This window comes from Lipophrys pholis, assembly GCF_963383615.2.
Source record: "Lipophrys pholis genome assembly, chromosome: 4".
Taxonomy (NCBI): domain Eukaryota; kingdom Metazoa; phylum Chordata; class Actinopteri; order Blenniiformes; family Blenniidae; genus Lipophrys; species Lipophrys pholis.
In genome coordinates this window covers 9930313-9954712 of record NC_137637.1, presented here as the reverse complement: position 1 = coordinate 9954712, position 24400 = coordinate 9930313, and the positions used below count along the sequence as shown (strand labels likewise).

The 24400-nt window shown below is 42.0% G+C and overlaps 1 protein-coding gene across 6 annotated transcripts in view; it reads left to right on the top strand.

The window, feature by feature from the left end:
- sox13 (SRY-box transcription factor 13) overlaps window positions 1-24400 on the top strand; it is a 65223-nt gene that overhangs the window by 26821 nt on the left and 14002 nt on the right. For 2 of the 6 annotated variants that reach the window (XM_080461757.1, XM_080461758.1), the window contains 6 exons: window positions 15522-15735; window positions 15872-15974; window positions 19699-19785; window positions 21097-21269; window positions 22050-22118; window positions 22224-22338. In XM_080461757.1, the coding sequence (XP_080317883.1) occupies window positions 15526-15735; window positions 15872-15974; window positions 19699-19785; window positions 21097-21269; window positions 22050-22118; window positions 22224-22338 (757 nt within the window). In that variant the 5' untranslated portion in view covers window positions 15522-15525. The other 4 variants (XM_080461759.1, XM_080461760.1, XM_080461762.1 and 1 more) reach the window with 4 other exon arrangements.

Here is a 24400-nt window from a genome sequence, read left to right as displayed (position 1 = left end):
ATGTGTGTGTGTGTGTGTGTGTGTGTACACGTGTGCGTGTGTGTGTGTACACGTGTGCGTGTCACACCATCCTCTTCAATATTGGAAAATAAAAAGCAACAACAAATAAGAAGGGAAAAAAAATGTGAGACCAAAAAACCCACACTTAGTTCTTAGTTCTTAGACCTCATCTGTTAGTGTGATCTTAAAAGTGTTTGCTGCAAATGTTCATTGGAAAGATCCTTCAGATGTTTTTTGAAGAGGAATTAGAATAAAACTAGAAGCAAACAGAAGCAGCGGAATGAAATGTGCATGAAGCGGTAAATAAATGTTCATTTTGGTGTAAATCTAGATCACATACAAAACATTTTCATCTTGAGTGAGCCGAACTGGTAAAATAGTGTCATTATGGCCTTTGAATTGAAACTTTAAGTCTTTCTTTGTAGTAGTACAGAGTATACGTAATGAAAATGTCTATTTTCAAAAAAACCAATAAATTATTGCAGAAAATCAGTACAATCACAATATAAATTCAATTTTACTAAAACCCTCCGGTACAAAATATAAAAAAAATATACAAATCTTTTGTATTGCCTGTTTAGTTATTTTATTGGATTTTGCATTTGTCAGTGGGTGAAGCATGGGGTTAGGACTTGATAAGCCTTGGCTTCTTCCTCTCCCTTTTCGAACGAGTCAAAGTGTATTATATCGGAATGGGCTTTTTTATTTATTTTTGAATTCTTTTTTTCCTTTTCTTTTCCATTTGTTTCATCTAATTTGAAATTGTTCCTTCGTTCGAAATAAATAAAGAAATCAAATCAAACTGTGAAATGTCCAAAAAACTGATTCTGTCGCTGTTGCATTATGGGTGATTTTACAAACTCACTCTGACAGCATGGCTTTGAGGCGAGTTTGAAAACAGCATCACTGATATCTCAGCTCAGGTCTTAGTGTTATATATTGTCTAATACTAGAAAGTTTTCACCAATTTCTTTGAAATGTTGACAATTTGCTTGGTGGTTTGGCGTTCCAGATTGGAGCGTTTTCCGGGACGGTTTTGGCCCACAGGCATTATGTTTTAAACCCCTGTGATGCAGAACCCTGAACTCAAACGTCTTTGACACCCCTGATTTACAGTATAAAGTGGTATTGATGATGTTTTATGTTCAAGATGCATGGTGGAGCAGTGTTCAGCACCGCCACCTCACAACTAGAGTGTTCCAGGTGGATTTGGGCTGAAGTTTGCATGTTCTCCATTTTTGTTGTAGGGTTTTCTTTACATGCTTGTTGTTTTAACGTGTGTGTGTGTGTGTGTGTGTGTGTGTGTGTGTGTGTGTGTGTGTGTGTGTGTGTGTGTGTGTGTGTGTGTGTGTGTGTGTGTGTGTGTGTGTGTGTGTGTGTGTGTGTGTGTGTGTGTGTGTGTGTGTGTGTGTGTGTGTGTGTGTGTGTGTGTGTGTGTGTGAACTCTGCAGTACACTTGCAACTTCTTAATCCTTGGGAATAAAAACATGATTGAAATATCATGATAATCTGGATCTTTGTCGTTTTCGTTATGCCGTACTGTAATTGGGACGTTAGAGGTTTAAATGTCTGGGTATTGCTAAACTTTGGCCTATTTAACAGTATTTTCCTTCCAATTGTAAGGATTGTTGAGTGTTTCAGTTGAAATGCGTAACGATGGAGAGATTTCTACATCCATCCGTCTTCTGTACCACTTTGTCCAGTTCAGCACAGCAGCAGTTCCTCACATCTGTTTAAAATGATACTGTGCAACTACCAAATCGAGAACATAAATAATTTTTGGTTCTTTTCTTCTCTACAATGCAAACAAAGCAGTTCTAAGGTTTAAAAAAAAAAAAAAGGTAGTTCAGACAATTACCGCCTACAAGTTTGAAAAATGTTCCAATTTGAGATGCTATATTTTAGATTTTCATGACTTAACGACTGAAATATTTCAGTTTAAGTGGTAAAAATTGAAGATATCTGGAAGTTTGACTTGAACTATGGAAACAATGACCTTCCCCATCATATTCCAAGACGTTCCCGTATTTCCTGACCCCTGTGAAACCTCTTGTACATCACAGTGACCTCGCCATGGCACCGTTTCAGTCAAATCTCCAGGAAATCAAGACAGGACATAAAGCGGAGTTTGTTCCAGAGCGCGTGAAGCCCGGGACAGAACATTATTGTATGGCCATGTTGACAGGTTGAGGTTTACCTGGACGGCAGCTGATCATGCAAATGAAGGTTTGAAGAGGCTCTTTGTGAGAGCAGAGAGGAGTGACTTGTTTATAGTGTGGGGGGTGTCGGAGGTAACCGCAGGGCGAGCGAGGGAGAGTGATGACTTCTTCATTTCTTCTCGGTCAGTACAGTGAACCCGGAGCGTTAATCTGAAGCGAGTATCAAAACATTAGATGAGAATAGTTTTCCTGAAGGATTCCTGAGTGTTTGTCCTGCTGTCTTTGTGAAATTGACCAACTCTTCTCCAAAGTGTACATTTCGGCCCTGTTTACACAACAACTAAAATGAGTATAACTGCAAAACTTTCTTCTCTTTTGGGGGTTCTGGTTGGGTTTGCAACCATAACTTTTTCATACCGACTCCCAGGGTGGTAGTTTTCTGGCTACAGAGCGCTGTTACTGCACATCCGCACCTCTGCCGTGGTAAACAGTTCTGCTCATGCACAAGTACCTCACATGGCAGCCCTCGTAGTGTCATGACCTTCAGTCTGTATTGTAGTTTTATCGTCCATATTGGTAGTTTTATAGTTGAGATTCACTCCCTCTGCCCTCTGACCCATTAGAAATGTGCAACCTTCAAGTGTTGCAGGGAACCTCAGGATCCTCAAGAAACCCTGGACCCTGAAGAGGACCTGCGACCTTATAATACTAGACCATCATCTGCGTATGTGGTGATGCAGTTCTCACAAACGGCGGATACTGAGTGGACCGATACGACAATGAAAGACGGTTTAAAGGAGTTTGAAAGCTTCCATCAAACTTTTCTCATCCCGTCATGACCTGCCAGCGTTTTCTTGCGTAGCGTAATCTTTCTGACACCAGAACGACGCAGTTTTCAGTGGCTGGTTGTCGTGTAAACAGTCCTGCGATCAGCTGTCATCCCGGTGCTGTGGAAACAGCAGCTCTGCACTGGATCGTTTTAGCATCCCTGAGCAAACGCTGCGCACCGCAAGCCGTTTCCCCAAACATTTGTTTATACATCGGTTTGCACTTGTCTTAACACGACCACACAGCAGGTTGGAAACTTGCTGCGAGGGCCCCGTCGCCAGACTCCGCCGACAATCGGAACACTGCGCGAGAGAAGCGTTCCTGATAGAGTGTGAAACATGCAAATATGCGTGTGAGTTATGCCGCGGCCGGGCGTGTTTTGACAGAATGTAGCGCTGCGGCCAGCCGCCAGAGACTCGTTGTGGGTTTGCATCTTTTTGTAGCGTTCCTGCGGGCGGGGAACCTTCTGCCATTACAGCTGTCAGTCTCAGGGCCGACAATGAGATCGTCTTTATTTGTTTACCATGGAGCGCTCCTCTTTAGATGTCTAACACTCTCAACTGCTGAGACTGGCTCCTGGCACCGTCTCTGTCTGTCTACTGTGCACTCGCTGCTATTCCTCCTCAGGCGCGAGTTGGAAAGCGACAAGGACGACATAAACCCAACAAGCTGCTCCTGTCAGGAGGGGGAAGGGAGGTGGAAAGAAAGGAAAAAAAAAAACCCAAAACACTAAAGTAAGAAGCAGTTGGAGAAAGAATGAAGGAACAAAGAAAGAAAAGAGAGAACAAAAGAAGGGATTAGCGTTGCCAATTCTCCAGAGGGGAAATGTTCGGTTTTACATGTTGCAACTTGTTGGGTAACTGAAGGTTTTGTGTGAAGTGTTTCTTGTGTTGTGGGAAGTGTAAGGTTTCAGTGCTGCCGGTGCTCAAAGGAGAGGATCTGATGATTGTCTGAGGGCAGAGACCGCTGTCACCCTTCAACCACAGCAGCGGCACAGTCACTTTGCCAGGACTTTTCACTGAGGAGGAAGTTGTAAATATGTTAAAAAACTCGACAGGAACAAATAATCACCATAACGAGCTTGTTGGTTCTTTATAGGAGAGACATCCTTCAGATTTGTTTGTGCTCGTTCACCTGCTGCTAATTTCCACCTACCTTTTTTCACACGGTCCAGTGAGTCACCGGATACCAAATCATCAGGCCTGTCAATCCGTTATTGATTAATTTTTTATTAATTTACCTTTGCGTGAACAACAAAAAAAACACCGTTACCCAGGATCCGAGTCAGGGTTCCAATCCCTCCACACAATCTGTCCAACTCTGAGTCTGGTTCTGCAGAAAGTCTCCAACTCTGAGTCTGGTTCTGCAGGTTTCTTCCTGTTCAAACAGTTTTGTTTTCTTTCTTTCTAGAGTTGAATTGTTTGGTTATTCTCTGTAAAAGATGCTTCAGATGACTCTTCTGTTTGGCACTATAGAAATAAAATTGAATTGGTATTAAAACTAATAAAAAATTTTTTTTGAAAAAGCGTGCCAGTTCAAGTGTGTGTGGGTTTTTTTCCCCCCAACTCGCTGCTACAGGCAGTAATTTGCCTACTTATATGTTTCCGAAACAGAAGAACGTAGTTAGGCTGTAATCGAAGATTTTGGTGACTTTGTTGTGCTTTGTTTAGCTCAGCAGCTGCTCCGAGGTGTTTTGTTTTTTTATTTAATGCGATGCTTTTAGCAGCATGTGGCGACCGCCTGTTAAAGCCAAACAACCCTGTAGGTGGTCTGAAAGCAGGCCTGCCTCGGATTCCTCCGCCGGGTTCTTCCATGGGCGCGGTTGGTTCGCAGATCGCTGATCGACTGGTTCCTCATTGTTCTTGCCGAGATGCCGAAGGCATTGTTTGTAAAGGAACAAAAAAAATAAAAACGCACGCGCCTAAACGTGCATTCCTGTGTAGGTCACTGAGATGGTGAGCATACCTCTGCGAAGGGCGACACACACACACACACACATACACATCCAGAGTGTGTGTGTGGAGGCGTGTGAGAGCCACCTGTGGCAGCTCTGTGGTTCTCTGTGGAACGAGGAGGGGAGGGGGAGGGGGGGGGGGGGGGGGACCCAGGAATAACTTGGGACTGAAGTCGGTATGTTGCACAATCAACCCCTTGCCGACTCGGCCGGCCACCGCTGTGCTGTTGGCTCAACACTTCTCCACCTCTCCTCCTTCATCCCTCCATCCTCATTCTTCCTGCAGCCAATTTAAACAAACATCCACCTGATGGTCGCAGTTGGAAAAGACTGTGCCCCGACGCAGACTTTTGTGGGCGTCACAGTTGACACGTGTGTTTGTAATCGCGCAGAAACAGCAGATCTGTTTCTTTTAACTGTGATGATCACGTTGAAAGTCAACAGCAGCCGAGCAGGTGGCATGAGATGAGTCTGAGTGTTTCCAGCCGGGTCTGCTGCGCTCCGGGGCGTTTTACTCTCCATCAGCTGTGTAAGTGAGATCTGTTTTATCATTTTTATGATACACACACACACACACCAGTTCAAAATATGCACACATTCACACAGGTTCTGCAGTCGGAGCAGGCAGGTGGCTTTTTGTTGAATTTCACTTTGAATAATTGGCATTCTTCAGGGTATATTTCTGTCCGTCTTGTCTGGTTTTGTTATTGGAAACGTTGCGTATCGTCATAAATTATCCGCAGTCGCTGTAAAAAAATGTTAATCCACGGACCCGATACTGGTGTCAGTACTGTGCATTCCTAGTTCCTCCTCTTATAAATGATATATTTTTGACCTCAAGTCCCTAAAAATAAACTTTGAAGAAGCCTCAAGCTTTACTGTCAAGCCAAACACCCAAAACCTCCCAATCATCGAAAGCAGGAACCTTCAGAATGGCAATTTTAAAAGCAAATTTGCACAATCTAATTCCTGGTAATTTGTTCAATGCAGGAAACAAGAAAAAAGTATATTGTGAATATTTTTTATGCAATTTTGCTTGCAGATTGAAATTTTAAAACCATAATTTTTAAGATTTCCTCTATCAGGAACTTGCATCTCATGTCGTTATTTTTGTACTTGAGCCATATTGTGATAAGATGAGTTTTAAAAGTTGCACAACGTGATACGGTTTATAAATAAACCTCGCAGACCGGTTTTAGCTGTTTCACTGAGTCCACATCGCTGCACCGTCGCGATTTGTGGCCACAAAAGCCGTCCCAACAAAAGGCCTTCGATGTAAAACTGATGCCTTATTTGAATTTACATAACACTGTACGTTGGGAGCGTGAGCTGCATTCGTGAAGATTGTAATTTGTTTTTTTGGCAACTGCTCATAGGAATCGTATTGTGTGAGTCTGTCAAATAAACAATAATTAGGAATTTCAGACTCTGTGTTGTTCATTTATAAGCAGCCATCTTGGCTTTATTGGTGCACCGTCACCTGCTTACAAGTGTATAAGTATAATGTATAACAAAAATAACCAACAAAAACCTAAAAACCAGACCATCTGTAATTATGTAATCGAACCTGATATCTGAAACCAGTATCGGTGCATCCCTAAAACAAAATACTGTAATAATGATGATTATGACAATAAAAAATGAGAGAAATAAAATCATGATCCACAAACAAACATCATTACTAAGCTTGTTTCTAGATGTGTAGTCGGTTTCAATAAAGAATTATTTCAATTCTATGTTTTAGATCAGTTTTTTTCCAAAATCCAAATTATTGGGAAATTATTGGAAAACCCTGAAACGTCAACAAATATCACATGAACGGTCATTTCTATGCAACAAAATAATTCAGTACCATCATGAGCTAATAAACTGCATATTGATATATGTAACATAAAATACATTTGCGTATTCTTAAAGTCATTTTTCAGTGACGACACCAAAACCCTGTTCACACAATGTTTCAAGAGCAAACGCACTACTCTGGAGTACATTGTAGTTTTCGCGCCGGGCCACTAGTGGGTGCTGTTGGTTGTTTTTGTAATGAAACCACACACACATGCACAGAGGACAATCCCTTCTAAACATTAACAATGGTGAGGACACAGACATCGTTATTACGGTGACTATCACCTATAAAACCACCGAGTCCCAGGAGAATGTGGACTGGGAGTCTTGACACTCTGGAGGAAACATTGTTCTGATTGTCCATCTGCTCGTCATGTGCAGAAGAACTATTTACTACCGTGGTGCGAATGCGTAGTAGCAGAGTTTCGACCCTCGAGAGAGAGACGGAGAAGGAGCCTGAGCGTTCTCATAAAGTCCTGTTTTCCCCCGTTTCACCGAGTCCTCTTCTCTACCTGCAGGTGGCGTTGCTGACACTTGACGTCTCGTAATACTCTCCTGGTTGTATCGGGGATCTGTTACAAACACTCTGTGCAGTATCGGACCTGATACTGCTATCGATATCTGTGCATCCCGAGTCGCACCTGTTATCATCTACTTTAATACTCATGGTTTTCACATTACATTTCACTAAAACATTGTATTTTGTTTTATTCAACTTGTTGATTTTTAATAAGATATTAACCCCAGTTTGTTAGAACCACAAGGTACGATTCTTTCACAATAGATCAACATAAAAGATGTAGGTTTAAATTAAAGGGAGACGCACTAAACTGTAATGTGAAAGTGTTTAAAAAAAGAAAAAAGAAACCTGCAAATAGTCTGCACCTTCAATTCAGCACAAAAGAACAATAGGTCGATTGTGTCGAGCCGGAACCGTAAAACAACAATCAAGCGGAGTGTGTTAACTTGTGTGACCTGCCGGCTCGTTGAGTCACTCTTTGTTTTTCGGAGCTCCATTGTGGGAGTTTTGCTCCGTCACTTCTTGTTGTGGTGAACATTTCGGGGTGAACGTTACTGTTGTGTCGCAGCGGTAAACACAAACACATGCATGATCCATCATGGAGGTTTTCAGCCTCGGACCCTGGTAGACAGGTGGCTTTGTTCGGGAACATGAGCCGCGAGTGAGTGGGGTGGGTGGGGGGGGGTCGGGGTAGTAATCATTATTATGCTTTCAGCCGATCGGTAGCTCTCTCTCTCTTTTTTTTTTTCTTCTTGCCGTGTTCCCGAGTTGGTCTGCACATTCCGCTGGCATTGTTATCCGGCCTGTTTCCTGCGGCCGGCGGCTTTTGTCAGCCTCTCCCCCATTGTCCCGGCTTCCTTTGTTCCCCGGCTCCAACAATGGCTTTTTTTCTCTGCCTCTTTATATATATGTGCACTTTTTGCCCTTGTGTGTTCTGTTTGTTTTGTTCGGCTGTCTGCTGTGTTTTTCTTTCCTCCTGCTGCAGAGCTGGGAAATCACACACACACACACACACACACACACACACACACACACACACACACACACACACACACACACACACACACACACACACACACACACACACACACACACACACACACACACACACACACACACACACACGCCCAAGTTGATTTGTTCAAGTTCACTGTGGTTCAAGCCTCTCTCACTCAACCTGTCCTCTCTTAATCTTTTTCTCCCGGTCCCCCTCCCCTCTAACCTCATATTATTTGCTCTCTCTCTCGCTCTCTCTCGCTCTCTCACACACACACACACACACACACACACACTCCTTGGCTTTAACACACCCGGCGTCTGATCTTTGACCTCGCCCCCGGGAGTCACTTAAAACAGTGGATTTCAATTGTTGCTGTGAAGCAGAGCCTGAAAGACACACGTCAGACACCTGAGGCCCTGGACCACCCGACAGGCCTTTTCACCACGCAGGATCTTAATTAGGACCCGTTTACCCGACGTTTCAAGTGAAAAAGTATGATTTCTGAGTTTTTGTTTCAGAACAGTAGTGCATTTACAAGGCAAAAGTTTTTAAAATCATGTCCATTTTAAATGGCAAAAATGCTGAGTAAAGTTTTCAGTTTGAGCCACTCGTGGGTGCTGTTGGTTATTTTTGTAATGAAAACAAACATACATGTGTTCAAAGAACAACACACTATAAACATTAACAATGGGAGTACACTGCAGCCAAGTTGGATTGTTCATCCAATGACTGTCAACTATTGAGCATGTGTAGAAGGACTATTAACTCTAGCCATGTGCAGTAGCAGCATTTCTGCCATTTGGAACATTTTCTGAAAGTTGCTTGTAGTGATTCTGAATACCGTTGTCGTGTAAACAAACACCCGAAATGCAACAGATGCTTTGCAACTTCAATTTAAAAACGTTGTGTAAATGGGTCCTTTGGTACTTCATGTTAGGGATGTCCCGATCCGATCGGTAGATATCGGATCGGGGGCCGATATTGGTGATTTGTGAGTGATCAGGAATCGGCAAATCCAGCCGATCACCCCGCCGATCAAAAAAAAAAAAACGAGCTGCAGAAGCTAGAAGCAGGCGGAGCGGGGTCATAGACCTATAAAACTAGAGTTATATATAGTGGTGTATGTGTTTCTCTGTATAAATCTACTTCTACATTTCTATGTGGTCTGTCTTCTTCTGGTTTTTTATTGTGTTTGGTGAGTCACAGCGCCCCTAAAGGCCTGGCATGTGTACTACATGCCTTGAAGCCTCGTGTTGAGCCGTGTTCATAGTTAGGTGTGGATGGAAGTTTTTTGGGAGAAGGCCAGGGAGAACAAAGATCGTATTCTGAATAAGTTTTAGAGAGAACTATGTTCAGACTACTTTTGTCAAACAGGTTTTACCACTTTGAAGTGGAATTAAGTGTTTATAATTCACATTGAAATGTAAATGTTTTGTGACAATTCAGGTCAAACCTCTCATACTGCTTTAAGTTAAACTGAAATTTAATACACAAAGAAGTTAAGCCCAAGAGCATTTATGTTTAAGATAAATTTTTTTTATTTTTATTATTGTATTTGCACTTTTTTTAGGACTTATTTTCAACCCAACCAGTCAAAGACACTTTGAAATGGAATTGGGTTCTTCTGACTGGTTTTACTGAATACTGTTTATGTTGTAGTTTTTTATATATTATATGTTAGTCAAAGTGATTCACTGGGTTTCATTTTTAATTTTTTTTAATTTGCCACAAAATCCAGGTGAAGTTGTTTAAGTTAACATAGATACAGATATACAAGAGTGCAGAGTGTAATTGTTTTTTTTTTTTTGTTATGACTGAATAAAGTTTAAATAAGTTCTTAAGTCATTCTGAGAAGAATTTTGATTCAATAAGTGAGTTTTACAATAATTTCTAGCTAAACAGAGCTTCTGCCAATGGTGCTTTTAGCTTCAGACATCTTAGTTGCTCCAAAAATAGACTGAGTATATTTGCAGTAGCAATGTATGTATCGGATTGGGAAAGTATCGGTATCGGCCGATACTCAATTCTGAAAAATCGGATCAGTATCGGGGGCCAAAATGTGTGATCAGGACATCCCTACTTCATGTATGATCTGAGCAATGACAAAAAAAACTTTGGACGGGATAAGATGAAGAAAATGTGTATATCTTGACAAAAATTAAACAATCACTCCAGAAAATGATGACAATCTCAACATAAAGCTCATTTTAACGAAACCTTCTGGTGCAAAGTGAAATGTCCAAAAAACATCTATAGCTGTTGCATTATGGGAGTTTTTACTAACTCACCCTGACAGCATGGCTTAGAGGCGAGTTTGATAGCAACAAGGTTGCTCGCTTTCATGGCCGATATCTCGGCTCAGGTCTCAGTGTTGTGTTGTGTCCGCTACTCTTCAAGAAATCTGTGTTTTCTAGGATAATTTTGACCATTTACTTGGTGAGTTGCCCAGATTGGAGCCTCTTGCGGGCCTGATGGTTGACACCCATGAGCTCAAGAATATAACAAGGCTTAAAGGACTAATCTTTTGTCTTCAGTCTTCAGTCTTCATTTGTAACATTGTTTTCACTGGTTTTAATAAAAGAATCTAGCAGACAGATTATTGAAACCTACTCCAGTCCTCGTGAACACCAAGAATGTGGTCCAGATGGGTCCAGTTCTCAGGGTCTGCATTCATTTTCTTATTTTTTCCTGGATTTTTGTGCCACTGCTTTCCATCCGGTGGCCCTCTTGAAGTGAAATACAACCTACTAAGATAATTGAGAACAGTGTGGCTCCATCCGATTCCACAAACATGTTAACATATGGAACATGAATGCACCGAACAAAAATTGCTACTGTTTGCGACAGATCTTTTTCCGAGTCGGCGTACGTATCAACGTCTCATTATTGTGCCTCTGCATTAACTCTCCTTCATATTAAAGCATTTTTATTCCAAGACTCTTAACATACTTCTCTACTTTTATCACTTTTTAGGTTTTAGCTGTGAAATAAAGATTTTGGGCCTGACGTCAGTGAGACTTTCATTGTGAACCTTCTCGATTTACCTTATTTTTACTGATGGTCACTTAGCAACAGTCAAAAAACAATTATGTCATTAATTATAATTCCTCCAACACTAAAAGAACCTAATAGGGCATAACTGACTGTAAACACTTGAATTTTAATGTGAGCCTACCATAGTACAGGTTGTACTTGCTGCCACAGTGTTTTCACTAGACTTTGGTTGGAGCCCAGCCTTTCATTGTTGGTGCATGCTTGAGGAAATACTTTTAATTGTTGGTCTTTGTTTGAGCCAAGACTTAAATTGTTGGGCTTTTGCTGTATGATAGCTTTAATCGTGTGCATTTATTAGGGCAGAAACTTTAATTGTGTGCCTTTTAATTGAGTCAAACCGTTCATTGTGTGTGCTTACTGTTTCTCTGAGTTGACTGTTAGTTTCACGCTCACGTGCCACTTTAGCTCCACTTTTGGGCAGTTTCGTGCAAAATTTCATGGGTTTCTTTTGGATGAAACCGAATGACTTTGGTCAGTTCTTCATGTTTGTTTCTAGCTTCTTTTTTTTTTTTTTTAATGAGGTTGATATTTCAGAAACTTCTATATATGTTTTATTGGGTCGTTTTTAAGGCCCATTTAAGGTGAAAATGCAAAACTTTCATTGCATCTTGGATATATGTTTATGTAGCAGTCTGGTACTCTCTCTTGCGTTGTGTTGAGTTACATATGACAAAGGTAGTCTATCATTCTCCCGATGCTTCTTTATTGACACTGATATAAAAAACACACAGAAAAACCGGTTCATCACAGGTCTCACAGCAACAGTCCACGAATGAACAAGAGTCTTCCTGATAGCAGTCAGGTTTAGAAAACTAAAATGACATTTGAATAAAAAAATTTTTTTACAGGTACCTGATATGAAAAACACAAGATAAAAGAGGTTCATCACAGGTCTCACAGCCACAGTCCACGAGCGTAATGATGTGAAACTAAACTAACAGGAGTCACTTACTGCCAAAGGCCACGATGCTAATTTGAAGCCACACAGCATCTTCCGTCACCATATAACATGAGCAAAATCAACACAAAGCATCAGCAACTGTAGAACAGAACCAGTATCTAGTAACTAGTATCGTATTACTTAAGCCACGGTGCCACCGTCTAGTACATGCCGGAGCGGGTCGGAAGGGTACGGAACAGCAAAGCGCACCAAGACCCAATTCTTTTGCGCGGTCCCACCGCAGAAAGTACGGTTAAAATGTAGGCGGGGTTGTGAACGACGCAGGGACGTGTCAGGCAAAGAACGCGCGGGGGGGGGGGGCGGTAAACGACTTAATCCGGCCGCAGCTCCGCAGCTGTCCGAGTAAATTCTTGAGACTTGTTTTCCCTGACTCAGGCTAAAATCTCTTCTTGTGAACAGCAGCATCCAGCTCCTGCTGAAGCTCCTCCTCTCCTCCTGTTACTGAGAGGAGCATCTGCACCTCGTTAAAAGACCGCGGTGTTGTGTTGCACGCTGACGTTTCAATAAACCCAGTTAACAAAACAACCAGTGAGCGCAAAGCGGCGTATGTGAACAACAACGGAGGGTTTACGGCCGATGAAATATTTAAATATTGTGGGCAAGTTGAGAGTGACGATCGTTTCTACCAATTTGCAGACGGCTGCGTTGTAGCTCCTCCTCACAGACCGTTCCTCGTAGCTAGGTACCTCAACTGAGCGGTGACGGAAAATTGTAGCCGGTGGTCACGGTTTCTTTCCGTACCAATCTACAACTTTTTCAGTGGGACGACGCGAAAACCCGTCCCGTCCCGTCCTGGCACAAAAAGTGCGGTGGGACCGCGGCTTTAGTGACGCGTTTCTCTCATATGATTACTTTTTTCAGTAACGATTAATATCACGTTACTATTTCCAAGCCAGTAGTCAAATTAATGTTACTTATCCAAGTAACTGTGTGTTACTATTGTAGCGTCACGCAGGACAAGTTTCTTGTCTGTAAATCCGCTTTATTAGATTAACCTACTGCTCCTTCATTGCTTCTTCGCCAACCGGACACACACACACACACACACACACACACACACACACACACACACACACACACACACACACACACACACACACACACACACACACACACACACACACACACACACACACACACACACAAAGAGGCAGTCTCTCGCCTCATTCATGTGGCGTTCGAGTGCCGACTGAGAACTGAACATTTACTTTGTTGCTTTCTATAATGATTAATAAAACAGTGAATAATTACATATTATACAGACCCATAAATAAGAATAAATTAAATGTAGTACAATAATACGCCTGGTGATGGCAAGTGGAATCACTAACAAATAACCAATAAATTTAAACAATTGTGTTCGGAGCCACTGGAAATGCAACTTTTTAAAAAAGCTCAGAACTCTGTCATCGTGTAAATGGCAGAAACGCTGCGACTGTGCATTCGTACCATGTCTGTAGTAAATAGTTGTTCTGCACATGCTCAGTAGATGGACAGTAACAACAATGTTTTCCTCCAGAGTGTCATGACTCTCAGTCCATATTCTACTGGGACTTGGTAGTTTTATAGGTGATAGTCCTGGAATGCTAACTACATTGTTTTCAGTGTTTCTACCATTTGGGTGGAAACAAGCATCGTTTTCAGAACATTGCGTATAAACTAGGGATGCGTCCATCCACATTTTTTCACTTTTGATCCGACTCTGATACCTGAATTTGGATATCTGCCAATACCGATACTATTCCGATACTAAAGCTCTGTTTGCTTTACGATTGTTATTATCATTATTAGGGATGGTGTTGATCAGATCCAGTATCAGTATCGGGTTCCAATATCAACGTAATTCACGGACCAGAAATTTCCGATCCAACGTGCGGAGATTTCCGATCCACAAGCCTCGTCTGCTTTACTGTTGTTGAAATGCCTCCACAGTGTTTCCCTGCTGCTGCTCTGCTCACTGGTGGCAAAATGTGGACTGGAATTCCTGAAAGGAGGAGGGTCTCAATGAGACGAGGAGTAATGAGTCAGGAAATCCATTCCACAGATTTTATATGCGGTTGTAATAAACTCCTCTCTACAGGCAAGTATGAAATGTACAAATGTATACATGTACTCTCTCAAACGGTAACTTGAGGCTAGTATAAGGTCAGAATAGGAACCAGTACAAACTATTGTTGTTCCATTTGGACAATGTGGGGGTCTGCATGACGTCTTCATCTCATAATAAACTAGTTCTATTTTTAAAACCTCTGAATCACTTTATTAGTACTGGGGGAATTGTTTAGCAACTCACTACAAACAGCCGTGTTTCCAGCTCCAATGCAGCACAAACGATTGGGACTATTTTCAGGGAGTTTTACGTGGGGTAGGACGCAGCTTCACGGAGGTGTGAATCGACCGCTACAGCATGGAGGAGCTGCTTTTCATTGTTTAGATGCTGCGGTCAGTGCCGTTCTCCTCGGTGAGCTGAAGTTTTAAAACTCATGTCTGGCAGCAGAGCGACCACCTGGCTGTACTACGGCTTTGCAAACATCCACATTGATGTGCTGCTTTGTGGTGTTTTGAGAGTAAAATAAGTTCAAACAGCAACATGTTGTCATTAAAAGTTGGATAGCACAGTGCTGCCATGCTAGCCTGCCAGCTGGCGGCAAACTGTGGAGTGGATTTCCTGACTCATTATGGAAATTTCTGATCCGTGAATTACGCTGGTATTGGAACCCGATACCCATACTGGGTCGGATCGGCCCCACCCCTAGCATAAACGTGAAACTTTTCTGAAATGGAAAGGCAAAAGCAATGGATTTTTGCTTGAGAACGCAGTCGTGTAAACGGGGCCTTAATGTTTTGATGATTCTCTAAACACTACACTGTTGCATTGTCGTTCAACTACAGTAAAACGTGGAAATCCCAAATGTAAACTGTTGCTTCAGCCAACAAATGCTAAAGTGACACAGTCACATTAACTTGATCTCTGTTAGGACTCTTGTTGCCCAACTCGACTCACATCTGCAGGAATACTTCTGTTTTACTGCTTTTTCTCCAGGACTTTCCCTACTAAAACACATTTGTTGATCTCTAAACTTTCTTTAAACTGATTTCTGCTCTTTCAAGTTGTGACACCGACTAACAGTTACAGAGTTGGCATGTAATTGTGGCCACACCTTAGTGACATCTGGTATTGTGTGCTGTTTGTCTTGCAGCAGGATGGTTGAGCCCAGCCCTCCAGCTCTGCAGCTCATCTACGCTGGCGATGTCAGCATGCTGGGTGTCAAAGTGGAGCAGGAGGAGTCCGGCGTAGGAGGCGGAGTCGGCACGTACACCGAGCCTCCTAAGACGTCTCCCTCCCGCGATTGGTCGGGGATACAGCCGCTGGAGGCCCGTCAGCTGACGCCCCCGCTGTCACGCTCTCCTTCGGTAGGTTCTGAAGGTGTGACGAGACACTTCAGTGTCGGATGTGTCACAGATTGGTATGTTGAAACAGAACAGGTGCTTTTCGGCTCCCAGTGTGGTATAAGCTGACCTTTTTCCTTTTTCTTCTGTGTTCCGACAGGAGGGATCACCAGGCAAAGAACTGTCTCACAGACAAAGCCCCATGGGACTGAAGGAAGTCAGGATGCACGGTCGATCTGAGGGACAATCCAACTTCAAGGAAGGTCTGTCTTAACTAATAATAATTCTAATAATATTTATAATAATAATGCACTTTATTTGTATTGCACTTTACATTCATACATCTCAAAGTGCTAAAAACAACAATATAAGCTAAAAGCAGTAACATATATCACATAAAAATCAACGAGACTTGTGAAATAAAAACGTTTTTAGTCCGACTGTTGGCTGCTTTGTGTTCTGCAGTCAGACGAAACAATAAACGGACTGTTGAATGTCCGTGTGTCGATCATCAGGTGATGTGCACTTTGTTTCATGTTATGACAGAAGTTATGCCTTTTTTCAGACTTTACTCTGAAAAATGAAGCTTCACATTTAAACTAAGATACTGTTTTCATCTGAAGACCTAAAATGAGTGTTTTGACATTTTACCGAAAGTTTCTTGAGCTAACTTTTACCAAACTTAATATTTAATGTCACTAAGAGTCTGAATGATAATCTTCTTTTCAGTTCAGTGGTAATTCTCTTTGAAGCATTTCAACAACAAATAACTTTTTATGACTTTTTTTTCAGTTTGAGCTAAATTTCTTGACAACTTTAGTAGATTACACATGATCCAGCAAAGAAGCTGTAATGCATCATTCATTTTTTTGTTTACCTGTTAACTTTTTTAAAACTGGTCTGGATTAGGATTCAAGACATACAATGTGATGTCTGTCCCTGCCTTTTCTTAATGGTCACAGTTGAAGGTGGGGTGAACATTCGAAGCAGTATTATCAATTATGCAACAGTTAAAAACGAGTAATGCCGCTTTTGTGTGTTGCTGTTGAGTTGTCTGTGTCCAACCTGTAATCATTTTGTCTCGCAGGGTATGTTGCTGATTAGCTCCATTTATTGTCCGACTCTGACCCTGCTGTTTTTCTTCTGTTAACGGACTATGCTATGGTCTAGTAGAAAGAAAGAACAGTGACGTTATTTCAAAACTGTTCATACTTTCATTGTGTCGAGAGGCTCAATAATTTATGAAAATGCAGTCATAGTGATAGACGGTGATCATGTGAAGGAAATTCATCAGTATGTGATTGGTTATGTGTCGTGTTAGAGTTCCTTCAGATGGGACCGATCGGTTCTTTACAGCGTGACCCGATACAAGCTGTTGACCCACATGAAGCACAGTCGAGGCTTGCATCTGACCCAGCGAGGCCATTCAGACCAAATATAAGATTTACTCTTCCCTAGACTTGACAGTCTTGGAGAATAGAAACGCCTTAATAACCCCAGAGGGAAATTCTTTAAATTTCTGCCATGGCTGCCATGCATTGATGGGGAAAACTGATGCCGTTTAAATTGCGTTGAACAATATGATGCTGATGCTTGGCGCCGTTTAAATCACCCATCGCCAGACCTGCTCAGTGATTGGCTTAAAGTCCGTTCTGGTTTGTTCTCGCATGTTTCTCCAAGATGTTGAGATGAAGGCAACAAGCAGTGAATCTTTAAATTAAAAAAGATGTGACAGATATAATATTCACTCATTTGAAAGAAGAAATTTGGCTGAAAAACTGCAATTCAGGTTGAACTTTTGCCACCATAGTTATTTTTAAATGCACACAAACAGAAACGTGCTAAGAATTTAGCAATTGTGTCCACTTTTGTTAATGTTTATAAATGTTTAGATATGTTCATATTTATTAATGACTGTGCTTTTTTGAGCTCTTAGATTTTCAGTTTATTTTGAACTTCTTTTTTTGCAGGTTTCTTTCTAAACATTCTAAAATGCTATAAAAGATGGATTGATGTGTCATTTGAAAATATACCTGATATTCCTTTTGTTTTCCCTAAACTCAGACTGTCACTGTAAACCAGCCCCAAAACACATTCATGTTCACCTGATTTTAACACCAGATCTTCTGATGTAGCATATAAAATATAAGATTTGAAAATGTATATAATAATAAAAACAGTTTTTAAAAACATTTTCAAGTTTTAAACTCAAATTTCAAGTGCCATGTGAAGCATTACAATCATAAATTTTTTATCTGATTAACAGTTTATTTATATAAAAATTAGGGGGGAAAATGGTTTCTTATTTCAAAGCTTGCATTTCTATTCTTACGTCATCTCACAAAGTAAAGAACATTACCTCTCCTAACCCACATTTTAACTCTGTGTCATCTTTTATACGGTGTGTGTCATGAGCTGTCACACCCACACAACTAGCCTTAATGATTCAATTACTAAAACACAGAAACTACAATTATTTGAGGACCCGTTTACACGACATTTCAAGTGAAAATTCATAGTTTTTGCGTTTTTGTTTCAGAAAAGTTTCGCATTTACACAGCAGCGTTGTGAAAACGATGCCTGTTTACACTGAAATGGCAGAAAGGTTGAAAATGATACAGGGAGCATGACAGGCCACTGGTTGGTGCTGTTTGTTTGTACCGTAATATTCTTTGCTCCATGTGTGTGTGGTTTCATTACAAAAACAAACATTAACAATGGCGAGTACACAGACATATGTACAGACGACTAAATTGGATTATTATACGGTGACTGTCAACTCTAAAACCACCAAGTCCCAGGAGAATATGGACTGGGAGTCGTGACACTCTGGAGGAAACATTGTTAATGTCCTTCTACTGAGCATGTGCAGAACAACTATTTCAGAAAGTTTCAGAAAAGTTGCGTTTTCCCCTGTTTCCACAGAGACAGTCTGAGTATTTTCAATCACTTCCTCCTTGCGAGCGGTTTTCAGAAAATTTGCATCTTCCACCAGTCGGATCATTTTCCAAAAGTAATCTTTTCTCTCGTTTCCAAGTTACGTTTTCAGTGGCTCCGAGCATCGTTGTCATGTAAACATACACCGAGAATGCTATGAAAGTTTTCTGGTTTCATTTGAAATCATTGTTGGGTAAACGGGTCTTAATCTAACCTCCTGTTTTTGCTTTAAAATGCATCAATTTAGAACATTTCTATCTTGAATCTTAGATAAAGCGGCTCTCAGAGCCATCCAGCTGCTGTCTAATAGAAATATGAGGAAAACACTGCGTTTGCTTCAAAGTTTACTTCAGCTCGACCAGCTCCATCATTCTCTATGAGATGTGATACCTCGGCTTTATTTCCTTCTATGGGAGCATTTCTCTGTATCTCACATAAACACGGGTCCATACAAGTCTCCCACCGACCTCACTCTGATGACTCGGTATCTTATGTGTTTAAGTGCACTACATTCTGCCGCCATTCAGTGGTAAACAAAGCAGGCGGCTGAAAATCGATGTGCAGAAGTGACGGCTCGTCTGGGAAAGTGAGGGTGTTGTTTTTGTTCCTGGCTGAGTTCAGAGGGGGAGATAACTGGGTTTTCTTCTCTTTTTCTTCTGTTTTTTTGTCTGATTTCGTTCATCCTTGGCACACGGAGTGAAAGGTTTCTCTCCCAGCCGTTCGCAAGACTCTCCGTGCCCTCGAGTCTTTCACCGGGCCGTGAAAGACTCGAGGGCTGCTCGTCGTAAATTCTTCTTAAATTCACTCCACCGGCCGACCTGCGATTGTTCTGCGTCCAAATATTGATCCACTCAAAACACTCCAAACTTCTCCCTGATGCACAAAACAACCTCTGCCCTCCGAACCCTTCGACGTCTTCTTCAAATCAATGCCATTAGAAAGGCAGAAGCGAAAGCGGTTTGTCGTGAGATGTAATTTTTTTTTTTGGGATGAAATACATTTTTCACAGCCGGAGCGGCTCTGCTGAGGACCTGTTGTGTCTGTTCACAGTAATGCCGACCATTGAGAAGCTGCTGAATGCTGACTGGAAGGAGAAACTTCTGGATAAAAGCACAGTGGGGGCAGGACAACTCAAAGGTCAGCTGTCAGACATGACCAATGCATTTCTTCCATCCAAGTCCAATTCATATACCACCACACCACAGAAATGTCAGTCTGTTTCTTTCATTGACGGATGTTATATAAGGTTAACTTACTTCTAAAGCATCACCTGGATCCAACGAAAGTCTTAATCTTTTGTTCCACAGAAGAATGTTTGTTTAGCTAGTGTGTGATCAGGATAGCTTCATCTTTCAGGCCCCATTTACACGCCAGCGTTTCAAGTTAAGACATTTCGTTCTTGTTTCATAAACGGTTTACGTTTACACGCCAACGCCAGGATCATTGTAAAGATGTAGTTAGCATGTTTGGCCACTAGTGGGTGCTGTTGATTGTTTTTGCTGGACTGTTATTATGGTGACTTTAAACTATAAAACTACCAAGTCCCTGGAGAATACGGACTTAGAGTCATGACACTCTGGAGGCAAACATTGTTGTTATTGTCCATCTAGTCACGCATGTGCCGAAGAACAATTTACTTCGGCCGTGATGCATATGACCAACAGCAGTGCCATTTTCAAAAAGTTGTGTTTTTAGTGACTCTGAGCACCGTTGTTGTGTAAACGGACATTCAAAACGCAGTGAAAAATTTGCGATTTCACTTGAAAATGTCGTCATGTCAATGAGGCCTTTTGTTCCACAAAGGAATGTTGATTTAGCATCATTGTGTAATCAGATTAGCTTCATCCTCGCACACTTTAAGGCCCGTCCACATGTATCTGTATCGTTTTGGCCCATTATCCACACGGCGCCGCTTTTGAGGGGTCTGTAAAAGGGCTTTTTGAAAATGGGTTTCAGAGTGGAGAAATTGCTAAAAACGTTGATGTCATCGCCCCAACTCTTGACAACCGATAACCCCGCCACCCTCTCTATGACGTCACATAACAACAACAACAATGGCGGATTTCATGCTCCAGATCGAGCTGCAGAAGCTACTGACGCTATTTGGTTTAATAATGTGAGATTTTGGATTTTTTGAATATGAGGATTTTTCCACGCTCTGTCTTCTTGTCCATTTTTGGTGGTTTTTTTTATGGCAGAGTTACAGTACCCCCTATAGGTCTGGCATATGTACTACATCGTTTTGAGTAATTTTCATGGTGCCATGTGGATGGGAAACCTTTTAAGAACAATGGGGAGAAAATAGATTGTGTGGACAGGGCTTGAATCTCATAAGAACCCCCCCCCCCCCCCCCCCCCCCCCAAAGGATTGTGCTTTAATTGGTGGGAAGGAGCCGTGACGGACTTAATGTTGCATTAACTCTGTGTGATCCTCGGACCCCCCGGCAGGTACCCCCGAGTCTCTGGCAGAGAAGGAGCTGCAGCTGTTGATGATGATCAATCAGCTGAGCGGACTGAGGGAGCAGCTCCTGGGAGCCCACTCGGAGCAGAGGAACATGGCGGCTCTGCTGCTAGAAAAGCAGCAGCAGCAGATGGAGCTGGCTCGACAGCAGCAGGAGCAGGTAACAGCCCATACGCATCGGATGTCACACTCCAGACAACATGCAAACACCTCCACACTTCTCTGTTTATGACAACCTTTCCAAAGCCTCTCTGTGCATCAGGGTTTATATTTTAACTCTACATGAAGATTCGGCAAAGCTGTCAGGTGAACTTTGAAAATGAAATTTAGTTTGAGAGATTTCATGCCAGAGCTCTATGAAAATTCACTGTATGACCTCGTGATCTCTGAAAGTTTGATGGTGTTGCCAATGAGCACTGGTACATGAATCTAAGAGTGTATCAATGGCTGAAGCTTTGTAACTTGACTGATGGTAAACCAAACACTTGGTTCACACTTGGTAATGACATGATTATTAGAATGAGAGGAGTTGAATCAGGGATCTCCAGAACCACTGCTGCAGATCCACTGAGGCTCAAATATAGACCAGCTAATCTTTCAGTCTCAAAGTTGGCAGTCTGATTCCAATTTCCCTCTTTTACTGTATTGTATGTGTTTTCGCCAACCAGCTGGCCACTTTGAACCACATAATGTTATAGTGAGCCACATTAGCATGTAGTTGAAGTATGTAGAGGACACCGACACATGGAAGACAACAACAGTTAAAGCTCTCCGGAATGGAAGATGGTCAATACAGTTGGCTGTGGCAGGTTCCAATCCCAACATTGGCTTCTGATCTTCACCTGATCATGTGTTAGACGTTTTCAGGCAAGATACTGAAACTCAACAGTTTTGGCTATTTTCGGCAGAATCAACTAACAAGCATGTCTCTTTCTCTCAGATCGCCAAACAGCAGCAGCAGTTGATCCAGCAGCAGCACAAGATCAACCTGCTCCAGCAGCAGATCCAGGTCAGCTCCTCCACACCTTCCACCCAGTCCTCATCTTCTAGCCAACTGTCAGACAACTGAGTGGAGCGCTTTTATGCACAGTGTGCTCGTTCTGCTCTGCCCCAGCAGGTGAACATGCCCTACGTGATGATACCGGCATTCCACCCCAACGCACAGCCCCTCTCCGTCACCTCCGAACCCCAGATGACCCTGCCGCTGCAGCCCATTCCTTGCAAGCCCAGTAAGTCACCAAGCACAGGGGTTACAGGGTGAAAGTTAGATTCAAACACAATTTTTTCCACTTAAAAGCAGGTCTTTAATTGTTTCCTAAAGGTCTTTTTGTTGAAGGCTAAAGGCAGATCAGGGGCCCGTTTACATGGCAACGATTTCAAGTGAAACCTCAAAACTTTTATTGCGATTTGTTGATGGTGTATTGTTACGTTCGCCAACCAAAATAGTGGTGAAGGTTATGTTTTTGGCCAAGTTTGTTTATTTATTTATTGGTTTGTATGTATGTATTTTACCAACTTTTCACAAAAACTATTGACCCGAATAAGCTTTGCCATCATCCAAGGACCTATCGATTAGAATTTCAGACACAGCAGCTCTGTGTGAAACACTGAGCAAGGAGCATCTCCATGGCAATAGACACTGATCTCCTTTGATGTCCTCTATGAGGTGCCTCTCATGTTTTGTCTGGGAAATCGTTTTTGGGGAAACGGTTAGCCGTTAACATGCCAAAATGTAATCGATTGGTCCTTGGATGATGACAAATAATCCCTGAAAATGTCATGCAATTCGGGTGAGGATTTTTTGTGAAAAGAAAAATCCATTTAAACCAATAAATAAATACATGCAGAAGAAAACATAACCTTCTTGGCCAATTTCCTTGGCTAAGGTAACAACAGCACCCACTAGTGGCCCAACATGAAAACTACATAATTTTCAGTGTTGCTGCCATTGCAGTGTAAATGGACATCATTCTCAAAACATTGCCATTTGAACATGAAACCTTTCTGAAAGGAAAACGCACAAGCCATGCGTTTTCACTTAAAACGTTGTGAAAACGGGGGTTAGCTTTTGAACAAAGCTTTCCTTTAGTGGATGTGGGTTTGTTGTCTCAGGAACCAATGACACAACAAAATATGTTTGAGTGGCAGATCTGTTTCATTTTGAATGATTTGTGACATTCAGTGAGAGACTTTAGATGGGTTTTATCATTGGCAGAATGTTACGACTCTGACAAAATGCCATGGCAACAGTACATTTAGCATTCGTTTAAAATTACTTCACTTGGCCAGTCAAAATGAATGGGTTCCATGCAGCAGACAGAAGCTCTGCAGAGAGGGTTCAGTGATGTTCTGGATGCGGTTTCGTCTGTCTTCAGTTAACGCTGTGATCTTTTAATAACCCTCCAAGGTCTCTCTCCACCGGGCCTTTATAGTGTTGGGAACACTGAGGGTTTTGTCAGCTCTTTCAAAGCCTATTCTTGCCCTCCCTGTTGTGAGGGAAGAATGAACACTCTGCTTGTCAGACAATGATTGTGGAGCTTTGATGGCCAGAAACTTGGTGCTGAAAAGATATCTCCATCGGCACAGGTCCTTGAGTTGTCGTTTGTGTGCATTTTTGAAGAGAAACTCGAGCATATTTATGTTCTGCTCTTATTTCAAAGAAAGTGCAAAGACATTTGCGATACTTCAGCCAAACAATATGGTTGATGGTACCTTTCACTCAGGTATGCTTGTACAGTTAGCAGGCTATAGAGGGCACGTCTCAGAAAGCCATGGCTTTATGCGGTCCTGCTTTCACGCGTCTTAAAAGCAGCGCTCGTGGGTGACCTTGTCTTCTTCGTCTTTTCAAACTCAAAAGACGAGGCCAGCCTTTAAAACAGTGTGGGCGACATTTAAGGATGGCCATTCATTTGCTTTTCTTTATTTCAAGAAATGTGTTGGTAATGTGCGTGAGTGCCTCTGAATGTTCACATGGATGAATGTGGAAAATGTTGAAGGACTGTGTAGTGTGAAAGAGGTCATCTGTACCCGGGAAGCTGTTTGAAGATGCACACAGAGAGGGACGCTTTCACTTTTCGCTGCAGTCATTTCAGTTTGTTGGCATATTTGCATGGAAGCTCACCATCAAGCAAACATTGTGTTTTGGGGAATTTCCCTGCAGGACCAGACTGCTCCCTGTATCGTGGCATTTCTGACACTGCTGTCAAACAGTTTCTGTGTTTGAATGACCCCCGACAATTTGCCCACTGATACTCGATATGCTGATGCTCTGTTGCAGATCTTGTCCTTTCT